This window comes from Gossypium hirsutum, chromosome D08 (genome assembly GCF_007990345.1).
Source record: "Gossypium hirsutum isolate 1008001.06 chromosome D08, Gossypium_hirsutum_v2.1, whole genome shotgun sequence".
NCBI classification, from domain to species: Eukaryota; Viridiplantae; Streptophyta; class Magnoliopsida; order Malvales; family Malvaceae; genus Gossypium; species Gossypium hirsutum.
The window spans coordinates 8,608,155-8,619,869 of record NC_053444.1 but is presented as its reverse complement, the minus strand read 5'-3'; the positions used below and the strand labels follow the sequence as shown (position 1 = coordinate 8,619,869).

Below are 11,715 nucleotides of genomic sequence, written 5' to 3'. Positions count from 1 at the left end.
AAACTCCATAAACGACTGCTGCTCAAAGACGTAAACAACAGTTTGCATTGATTGATTAGCTATATTAAAATGTCTACTTTTAGTTACCTCTCTAACTTTTCCTTGGGGATTTCATTATTTTTATTCTAGCAGATTTTAGACCTCAAATTGAGCTAGAAGAACCATCAAAAACTGAAACTATGTAATTATTATAACTTTTACAGGATATACACTGGACCCTTCACACAATCTTTATGAATAATGATGAAGGATAAAACTTCCATGCTTATGGTTCTAGCCTCCAGGTAATATGAGATTGATGTTTGAAATGAAAATGCAAGAATAGGACACAAGTAACATGACAAAACGTAGATTATAGTAGTTCAATTGCGTCAGCTATTGTTTCTTCTATCCATGAGGCATTTACATATTATATTTCGATAAACCATATATCATACAGACTGCACAATGCAAATAAAGAACCAGAAGTATCAACAGACATAATATATGAATGGCCAGATTATTTACGTGTGATTAACTGCAATAAGCAGGGGATTTTCTTACATTTACAGTTGAATTGGGCACATAACTGTGGTACTGAAATCCAATGGTTGCCGGAATGGTGGCTTTGTGACAAGGCACCTCCAGGTCTTCTTCCTAGGATGATATATCTGCATGAACAATGTCCCCGCCCTTTTCTGCTGTCGTGACCGTCGAGTTTCAGTTGAATCAATTCCATTTACAATTGTCATTACATGTAACTCCTCGTTCAGGACAACTAAACCATAAGAACTCTTACAAGGAGCTCTCCTTGGTACACTGCATTCCTTTTGCCAACGATTTGAAGCCATGTCGTATCTGCACATAGATAAAGCAAAGATGACTGTGCCATTTTACCCAAGAAGAACATAAAGGCAAAAAACTTCAAATTCTGTCTTTCCTTCAAAAAAGAACATCCAAAAGGGAAACTAAAATTGCAGAGAATGTTTATATAAAATGCAATTGTTGTTGATAGGAGAGGGAATCATACAGTTCAATACAAGCATCTAAGTAAATAAAACCTATCAAAAAGAGGCAAATGCCATAGGGGATTTATCAGCTTTCTAACAGAAGAGATAAGACAATTATCTGAAACTGGTAATTAGGCTAAAACGAGCTCACATGCGTCTATGTCAAGGAAATGCTGAAATGTAAGCTTATTCTCTCAAGTAACCAAGACTTTGCAAGCGGTTAGGGAGAAATATATTGATAAAATCTGTGAAGAAGACAGGATTCTAGGTATCAAATGCTGAACCTGCCAAGTGGGAACAAAGTTTTTTTTTTCCCTTCCTTTTTAATGATAATATTATTAAATGATGGCAGTAGCATCACAATTATAAAATATAGTTTGTAAGACCATTAGAAGTTTATAGGGTTTTAAAATCCTGATGCATACAGCTTATATTTTTTCCTCACAAAACACATATGAAGTTCTGCTATCGAAATATTGTAAATTCTAGCCAAGTTAAAATTGAACAGAACAGTCCAAAAGATTTGGACTAGCCATTATCTGCATCCGTCTACAGATACAAAAATAATCAATATTTGAACTGGCTGTGATTTTCACTGCTGAATAATACATACGAATTTAAAACATCAAATCTAGCAAACCAGATAGTCGGTCACATCCTCACTCAAGTTGTTCAGTACATGAATCAATTAAATAGTCGATAGGAACTAGTAACTAATCAAACAAGTACCAGTGATTAAAGTGAAATATTCTAACTTGACAAGTAAATTTGAAGGGAAGGATGGTTCTAATCATTACCACCAAAAAGAATAAAAACAAAAACACACATAAGGAATCAATGTTTTGGGCTATGTTGTTGCAATATATAGTTGTGATACCAAAGGAAACACAATGTGCAATTTGTTTCAATATTTGAATTTAGTTGATAACGATGCTTTCATTACTGATAGATGTAATGCATCAAACTTTGATATAAGAATACAGCTCCCCGACCACATAGTAGAAACCGAAACAAGATTTTTAGTACTCACAAGTTACAACAATGTTTAATCCTAGCAAAACTATCAACTCATTGAAACACTTGGCAACCTTATAATACTATCTCTAATATCCTCAGATAAAAGCAACTTTGCAAACATGCTAGAATTTCACAATTAATTTTTCCAAGAAAACAATAAATTCGATGATACCTACATAATTGTTGTTATCTAGAAAAAAGAAGTGTAATTTACCTGAGGATATCATTATCATCAAGCATGAAAATAGCAGGAGGACTACCCCCATCTTCATCCTCCACCATAACTATTTTCCCAAACCTAGGAGTCTCCCCTGCCCCCCACATATCCCCAAGTTCCCTCCATTTCCCACCACCATTTCCCTTCAATTCCATCACCAAAGCATCCTTATAATACTCGTCCACTGGAAACACTCCCGAGACAGTCCTCGAATCTCCATACCCTCCCATCACCCAAAACTCCCTTTCTTCCCCACCTTCTCTAAGCGCAAACCCCACGCAACCAGCTCGAAACCTGGGCAATCCGTCTAATGCTTCCCACTCATCTCTTTCCACGTCGTACCTCTCCACCGAACATATCCTACTCCCAGCAGCCCTAAACAAGGTGTGGCGGGAGCCACCCCCGGCTACGATGATTTGATCAGCGCTGGGAATCGCAGCACAGGCGAAGCTCCCGCGTGGGGAAAGCATGGGAGCGAGGCGATCCCAGGAGGAAGTAAGGAAGTTATAACGAAAAGCGGATGAAGAAGGAGAAGGACGGTCTAGAGGGAAAGAGCGGGTGTCGAAGAGGGAGCCGCCGAGGACGTAGATGTGGGGGCCGAGAGAGACGGAAGTGAAATTGCAGAGACCGTACTCGTGGGGGTTGCAAGGCAGGGGAGGGAGCGGGCGCCAGGCCAGGTGTTGGGGGTCGAAGAGGAAAGGAGAAGAGATGTGAGGATCCTCGGGGAAGACGCAGAGGAGGTGAGAGAGGGAGCGGCGGCGGTGGTGACGGCGGAGGGAATGGAGAGTTTTGGAGGAGAGGAAGATGTACCAGGGCTTGCAGGTGGGCTTGAGGCGGCAGTGGTGGGAGTATGGGAGGAAGGAAAGGATAAGGGCAGCGACGTCGTTTGGAAGGCCGGGGATTAGGGCTTGGTCTTGATCGATCTGGTGAAGAAGCGTGGATGCCAATGATGGAGGAATTGGCATATTTTATTTTTAATATTCCCCTCTGCGACAATTGAGTTTCAGTTCCAGAAACTAAAATCGATTAATTTCCCAGCAAGCAGTTGCTGCAGCTTGTACCTTTGATTTTTACTTTTACCTTATTAAAAAATTATTTTCCATAGATGCAGGAAAGTAACAGCTCCTATATGCTACACTTTCTTGACACGTACAAGACGATATCGAACACAAATATCTAAATTGTAATAGGTTCAAGAAATAGATAAATAAATTAAAAGGTTAAATATAAAATTAATATCCGAATTTATCTATTTATCTTAAATTAATACATATAAGTTTTTTTTACCCGAATTTTTCTCATTTACTAGTTTAGTACTTTTTTTTTTTTAACATAGTCAAGTTTGAAACAAGTGATAAAATGAAATTGTGACACGTTTCCTTTTTCTTTTTATTATTTCCTTTACCTGTTTTTCCCTTTTCTTTTATTCTTTCCCACTTCCATTTTATTTTTTTCTTTTCTTCTTCTCCTCTACCTTTCTTTCCCAACCCTAGTCGCCGTCATCATGCATCACATTGCAGTTCAACGTTGTCACCGACGTTTGTTCTCCGGTCAACTTTTTCCTCCTGCTCTTTCATTTCCTTTGAGCCGTCACTGATCGGAGAAACACCACCTTTCCTTTCTCTCTCCCGCTTCTCCTCTTCTTTTCTACTTTATTTTTGTTTTCAAAGCCCCTGGCTGCTTCACTACCGCTGCTCTCCGATGTCGAATCGAGCCACCACCGTTGAATCATCTTGGACTGTGGCTTATCCTCATCGCGTCGTGAATCTCGATATGTTGATAGCTTACAGTTAAAAGCCAGCTCTTCTTCAAATTGACTGGAGTAGAGGGCACTGCTCGAAGGCGCTGCTCTGTTGGACCTTTTCTTTGACTTTCCTGGGATGAGTCTTTCGCACAAGATGAAGACCGCTCTTTTAAGCTGCATTCGTACATTTCTTTCAAGTGAGCCAGTCCAAGTCCAAGTTTAGGAGTGAAGATGGGCAAGAAGAGGAGTGTAGGGAGAAGTCATTTTCTTCTTATTTGATTTTATGTTATTATGGATTGATGGGTTTTGTAATGATTCTTGTTCACTTGTCTATTCATAACTCTCACTCATTTTCTATTTGATGTAATTTACTCTGTTCAATGTTTTGGGGGGTATGCAGTCAACAAATTTGCAGAAATAACAAAAAAGGTTCTTTACTTGTTACCCAAAAATTTTAAAATATAGCATTGATTGATTAGTTTCCTTTAAATTTACGTTCAAGGGTGTTTAATTTAGAAGTAAATGGGCATGCATTGGTGACAGGTGAAAACTTGAAGAAAGGCAATTCATGACAAGAATATGAAATCTAAAAAAAAATGATAATGGTTCATATTTCAGGGGGAAAGTTTTTAAATGAGTTAAACTCCACTGGTTTTTTCGTTTTTGCATTTCATTACTTTTTATATTGAAATCTTAATAGTATATGGTGAATGGTGATAACACATATTTATAAATGTAGCAAAAATGGGGATTTTGGTGGTGATTGGATGGTGAGAAAGTGAGGGAAAATTTGAGGGTTTTTGACTGGCAGAAAGATGAAGTAAAAGAAGGCCCAGAAAACGGAAAATAAGAAAAGAAAATAAAAAGGGAAGAGGAGGGAAAATAAAAAATAAAAAAATGAAGTATAAGAGATGCCACATGGTGGCACGCGATTGGCTAGCGCTACCACATCAGCAACAAGACAGAAAAGAAGTTTGAGTACCAATCTGGGACAAAAGAACCATAGGTACCAATCTGGGAGAAGTGAACAAGTTCATGTACCAATTTTATCTTTAACCCTAAATTAAAATATTTAAAATTTGTGAGTAATTATCTAAATTATAGAATTATTTTAAAGTTTTATATGAAGTTTTTTTCGGTTAATTAGGTAAAAATGCCAATTTTGAAAGATAATGAGGGAATTAGGTTGGTTTTTTTTCCCAAATTTAGGGAAATAGACCGATTTTGGAGAGAGAAACAGAAACTAACAGGAAGCATTTGTCCTTGTGAATTTTTTTGTGTATTTTGGGTGTTGGAAATTTGGGGAGAAATTTATTTATGTTTGTGTTTTACGGAGAAATTGTGATAGTTTTAATGTATGTTTGAGTTTATGGTGATGCGGTTGCGCTCGAAGACCCGCACATTTTATTTCTCATGTGGGGAGTGCACCATCACCTTAGAAGATGTTACATTGCAACTCGAGCTCTCAGTTCACAGTGGTTATATAGTCATGAGTTCAAGTATAACTAGGGCTCCTAGTTGACGGTGGTTATGCAATCATGGGTTCAAGTATAACTCGGGCCTCCAATTGGCGGTGGTTATGCAGTTACAGGTTCAAGTTTCATGCCACCGAAAAAGGATGCTTTATAAACCCCAAACATAAGTTTGAGATCATAATCATAGGGAAAAATGAGGCTCACCAGTATAATCAACTTATTCTTTTTCTCCAGCAAAGTAGTATCCTTAACCTCATTGTCCAGAATTTGTGTCAGAGGTGGTGACAAGAAGACTTTCAGGAGGGAGTACAGTGACGGTGGAAACAAGCTAAGACACGACTCGTGGCGGCAGCAATTGTAGTTACTAATGAGTTCTTTAATCAAAGTAATCGTTTCTGCCTTAAGTTGCGTTTCAACTGTTCTCCACTGTCACTGTCACTCCCTCCCTAAAAGTCTTCTTGTAACAGCTTGATTTTCAATGGTGTCGAAAAAAGTGGTTTCAAAACTCCATTTTCGTAAACTGGCTCCGTAAATATTAAAAATAAATATTTACGGAGTTGGTATAAAAGTTTATTAGACTTTGGTCCTTTACTTTTGTCTATTAATTGCTTAATTAAGGTACATGGACTAAATTATAAAAGTTTTATCACTCTAGATTTTTAATTAACCAAAAGACAAAAATAGAAATTAAACCATTTTATAAAGTGTGTTAATGGAATATGATGAAAGTATCCACTAACTTTTGATTAAGGGAAAATTAAATTAATTAAAGTAATATTTACTTAATTAAATCAAATTATTAATACTTAAACATGGTATAAAAAGATGAAATGGTGGAGAATTGTCATATTTTTCTTCTTATTCGTTTGTGCATATGAAAACAAAGGAAGATAGGGTTTGTTGCTTCAAAACTTTCGACTATCAATTGGTGAGTTCAATCAAGCCCTTTTATTGTAATTTCTATGTTTTTGAGGCAATGAGAACTTGATTTAGCTAGCCCATGTATCAATTTGCAAAATTGATAGATGTTAAGCTTAGATATGAAAAATGACTAAATTGTAATTGTTGACACCATTTTTATTTTGAAAACGGCGTCGACTTGGATTTTGAAAAAAAATGAAAATGGGAGTCGCCACTGATCTTTTTATTTAGGTGTGATCGGGCCACCTCAAAAAGTGGTTATTTTTAATAAGCAATTTGACTTTATTAAAACAACGATTTTAGTCCACGAAATTCAGAAAAACGGGTTTGGGAGTCAGTTACGTACGAGGAAGGATTAGCACCCTCGTAACGCCCAAAAATTGGTACCTAATTAATTAATTAATGTCTTAATATCGAAAATTGAAAACTTTGAAGAGATTTAAAATACGATCTTTTGTTTTTTTAAAAAAACTTGTATAAAACAAGTTACTCGATAAGACCCTCTCATTTCGAAAAGAGAAAATGCCACACCCAATGAGTTAAGGCATGATATTTCATTTCCTCAAAAACGAGCTTGTCCAAAAAAAAACTCGTGCAATAAAATTTAAAAGGATATTCAATTGTTTAAGTCAGATGAAGAAATCGCAGCCCAATATGTTAGGGCACAATTTCTCAAAATTCTAAACATTGAATATTACCTTTATTATTTTTATAAAAAATCCTCATCTCGAGAAAACAATGTGTCATATCCAATGCGTTAGGACACAACGTATTGAATTCTCGATAATGAGCTTTTTATTTATGTTTTGATTAAAGAGCATTCTCGATTATTCAGATTCAACGAAAGAGTTGAAACCCAATACGTTAGGGCTCAATCCTCTTGAAGATTCCAAATACCGAGTATTGCTTTTATTTTTCAAAATTTTCTCTTTATACGAATTTGGGTAAAAATTATATAATAGAGTAACAATTGTGATAATGTAAATATAAATAGCATGATCAAGAACAAAAATAATAATAATAATAATAATGAAAAGATAAATAAAAAAACAAATCAATCATGTATACTCAATATCAAGTAAATAAACAAATAAAACCGAAACATTTAAAGAATATAATAATGATAATAATGGCCATGTGAATAAATAAATAAATAAACATCAAGTAAATCAATAATAATAACAAAGAAAATTGATAAAAATTATAAAATATAATATATATATATATGTACATATAAGAAAAATATATATGTATGTGAATTATAAAAAAAATATAAATATACATATTTTAATATGTAAAAAAAATATAAGTATGTATATAAAATTATGAAACATAGAAAATATATAAAAGTATGTGTATATATATATTTATAAAAAATTAAAAAAAAATGTGTATGTATATGTATATATTATAGAACATATGTATGTATACATGCATATATATAACAAAATTTGAAATTTAAAGGCATAAAAAAGTAAATAATAATGATACAAGATTAATGATGCCACATAATAGTTAAAATAATTAATTTAATAATAAAAAACTAAAATAACAAATAGAGGAGTAAATAGAATCGATAATAAAATACCAATGAATTTAAAACAAAGAGTATAAAATAAAAAAATATAAGACAAAATAAAATGTAAACAAATTTGAAAATAATGAATTTGAAAATGAATAAAAAGGGAAAAAGAGATTTGAAATCAACAATATACAAATCAATAAATAAATTATACACAAATCAACAAAATAAGAACAAGCCATAGAAAATAAGAACGCACGAGAGAGAGAAATTTGAGTGAATACTCTTAAGAATTATTATTACTCCCAACTCAAATCCCTTTCAATGAAGGGAGAGACCTCTATTTATAGTTGAGCCTCCCCAAATCCAACGGTACAGATCAATTACATCAACAGCTAAGATTAAAGGGTATCTACAAATTAAATCTCTAAGATTACAAAATCATATCTTCTAAGATTACATATCATATCTAAGATTGCATATATCATATCTAAGATTGCATATCCTTGAAAAATATGTTTCCATAAGCTTGTAGATGGACCTTCAACCTTTTCAAGTAATGGGCCATTCCGATCGGGACAAATGATATTACTGGACTTAGACTTTGTTTTATTATTTTGGGTTTATTATTTTTTTGTGAGCCTGGGCTAAAATTGGGTATTACAGCTGCCCCTCTTTGCTCGTTGTCGTGTAACAGGAACGGAGCAAAGACTTTAGAAATGACCAATTTTTACCCGATCACGCTGGATCTTGGTGCTCTTCTTCTTCAAGCAGCCACATTCCATCCTACTGCATCTTCAGAGGTATAGGAATTGGTGTCTCGATCCACTCCACCGCAACGTCGGGGAGATAAGATTGGTGACTCGTAACTTTTAATCTGCTTAACTGTGATGTGGGGGAATTACGATTCACTGTTGTAGCTTCAATCTGTTCCACTACACCGCTAGGGAAGTAAGATTTGCTATTCTCAGTCTACCTCATTGTAACTTTAGGGGGATAAGACTTGCTTTCTCAGTCTGCTCCGCTGCAACCCCAGGGAGATAAGACCTGATACGATCTACTCTACTGCAACTTCAGAGAGATAAGATCCATTATTTTAATCCGCTCCACTGCAACTTTAGGGAGATAGGATTACTGACTTCAATCTGCTCCACTGCAACTTAGGGAGATAAAATCTGTAATTTTCAACCTATTCCACTACTGCTCAGGGAGATAAGGCTAGTGGCTTAAATCTGCTTCCCTACTACCTTAGGAAGATATAATTCGCCGTCTTCGATCTGCTCCACTACTGCTTAGGGAGATAAGATCTGGAATTTTCAACTTACCCCACTGTTGCTCAGGGAGATAAGGTCTACAATCTTCAACCTACTCCACTGCTGCTCAGGGAGATAAGGCTAGTGGCTTAAATCTACTTCCCTACTACCTTGGGAAGATAAGATTCGCCGTCTTCGATCTGCTCCACTACTGCTTAGGGAGATAAGATCTGTAATTTTCAACCTACTCCACTGCTGCTCAGGGAGATAGGATTCACAATCTTCAACCTATTCCACTGCTGACCAGGGAGATAGGATTCACCTATTCCACTGCTGACTAGGGAGATAGGACTTACAATCTTCAACCTATTCCACTGCTGACCAGCGAGATAAGGCTAGTGGCTTAAATCTGCTTCCCTACTACCTTGGAAAGATAAGATTCACCGTCTTCGATCTGCTCCACTACTGCTTAGGGAGATAAGATCTGTAATTTTTAACCTACTCCACTACTGCTCAGGGAGATAGGATTCACAATCTTCAACCTATTCCACTGCTAATCAGGGAGATAGGATTCACAATCTTCAACCTATTCCACTGCTGACCAGAGAGATAGGACTCACAATCTTCAACCTATTCCACTGCTGACCAGGGAGATAGGATTCACCTATTCCACTACTGACCAGGGAGATAGGACTTACAATCTTCAACCTATTCCACTGCTGACCAGTGAGATAAGGCTAGTGGCTTAAATCTGCTTCCCTACTACCTTGGAAAGATAAGATTCACCGTCTTCGATCTGCTCCACTACTACTTAGGGAGATAAGATCTGTAATTTTCAACCTACTCCACTACTGCTCAGGGAGATAGGATTCACAATCTTCAACCTATTCCACTGCTAACCAGGGAGATAGGGTACACAATCTTCAACCTATTCCACTGTTGACCAGGGAGATAGGACTTACAATCTTTAACCTATTCCACTGCTGACCAGGGAGATAGGACTCACAATCTTCAACCTATTCTACTGCTGACCAGGGAGATAGGATTCACCTATTCCACTACTGACCAGAGAGATAGGACTTACAATCTTCAACCTATTCCACTGCTGACTAGGGAGATATGACTCACAATCTTCAACCTATTCCACTGCTGACCAGAGAGATAGGATTCACAATCTTCAACCTATTCCACTGCTGACCAGGGAGGTAAGACTTACAATCTTCAACCTATTCCACTGCTGAACAGGGAGATAAAGCTTTGTGATTTCCCCGATCTGTTCTCTGAGGAACATGACCTGTATAATGAACCTAATTATGCCTAAGATGAGGATGACATGATCAAAATGCATCAAATGCTCCTAACTAGACATGTATGAATGGTGTTTGCATGAATGTAGAATGCTATTTTTTTGTGAGAATGATCCTTCTTTATCACTTAGGTTATCATTGCTCAAAGTTTATTAAGGCTTTATCACTAACATGCTACAACGCCTTCTTGCTCAGCTGGCGTTTTCAAAGAAACACTTAGTCAGATTGCCCCCGCTGTAAACCTTAAAGTTTAATCCACTAGGACGTAAAAATTGTACCATCATTCTCCCACTATAACCCAAGGGTTAAAATATATGGCTTTTCCTCAATCCTCTCCTATCACAATTCAAGGATACAAGATCTAAATCTCTCTGTTCCCTTACACCATGCCCAGGGTGTCGTACCAAAGGCTCATGCACAAATGAAGGCTTTCTTCTCTGAGGAAACCTCTTCCTATTGTCTGATGATCATTACTTGCTTGTTTATTTAAGCTTTGTCATCAACACGACATCTTGTCATTTTGTTCAATCAATGTTTTTGACAACAAAATCTAAAGAGAAAGTCCTAATTTAGACTCTTTCTTTTCCAACCTTTAAACATGGTGCGTTCTAAACAATAGTCCTGTTTCAGGTTCCTGTATTATTTAGAAACTTCTAGAGTAATATGCAAAACCTCCATTGTGAAAGTTTTATTACTTCATTAATCATTATTCCAATGCAACATGCTTACAAAAAGGTCATAACAATGGATAAGAATAAAGTTAGTTCTGAGCATAACTCGAAAGGAATAAATTATCAAAAATAGTAAAGAAGGATAACAAAGAAATTGATTGGGAATGTGTATCTTTGAAAAGAATGAAGTATTCCAAGCACAACAAATTCAATATAAATAGTATGAAAATTGGTTGCCCGAGATATCGCAGCTTGAGCTTCTCTGTACAAACTTTCTGAAGACCATTTTGAGTTTGACATTTGTTTAGGAGATCTACAGTGCTTTGTCGATGCCCCAAGATGTCGCCTACCATTTCTTGTTGATTCAAGTATAGCAAGATCATCATATGCCCTAATTTGATCAAAAATTGAACTGCTCTGATCACCTCATGCCCCATTTTGATCAATATTTGAGCCGCCCTTTTCTGGTTTTCAACTCAAATCCCCTTTAGTCTCAAGGCACCCTTTGCGGTTTTTCACCTTGGCCTCTTTTTTTTCCTTTTCTTTTTGTCATTTTCATTTTTAATTTTGATTTTGATTTTTTTTCTTTTTTTTGGTTT

The 11,715-nt window shown here is 36.1% G+C and overlaps 1 protein-coding gene across 1 annotated transcript; it reads right to left on the bottom strand.

Moving 5' to 3' along the window:
- Nucleotides 1-338: 338 nt before the first annotated feature.
- LOC107889210 (F-box/kelch-repeat protein OR23) lies at nucleotides 339-4,418 on the bottom strand. The gene is made up of 2 exons (XM_016813565.2): nucleotides 2,221-4,418; nucleotides 339-837 (listed from the first exon to the last, which is right to left on the bottom strand). The coding sequence occupies exons 1-2, from the start codon at nucleotides 3,186-3,188 to the stop codon at nucleotides 546-548; spliced, it is 1,260 nt and encodes a 419-aa protein (XP_016669054.1). The 5' UTR covers nucleotides 3,189-4,418; the 3' UTR covers nucleotides 339-545.
- Nucleotides 4,419-11,715: the final 7,297 nt, after the last annotated feature.

Excerpts from the sequence above, each read along its gene's own strand:
- LOC107889210 (XM_016813565.2), bottom strand. The coding sequence starts at position 3,188 with ATGCCAATTCCTCCATCATTGGCATCCACGCTTCTTCACCAGATCGAT. Across the intron at positions 838-2,220 it reads GATGATAATGATATCCTCAG|ATACGACATGGCTTCAAATC; the intron begins GTAAATTACACT and ends ATCTATGTGCAG.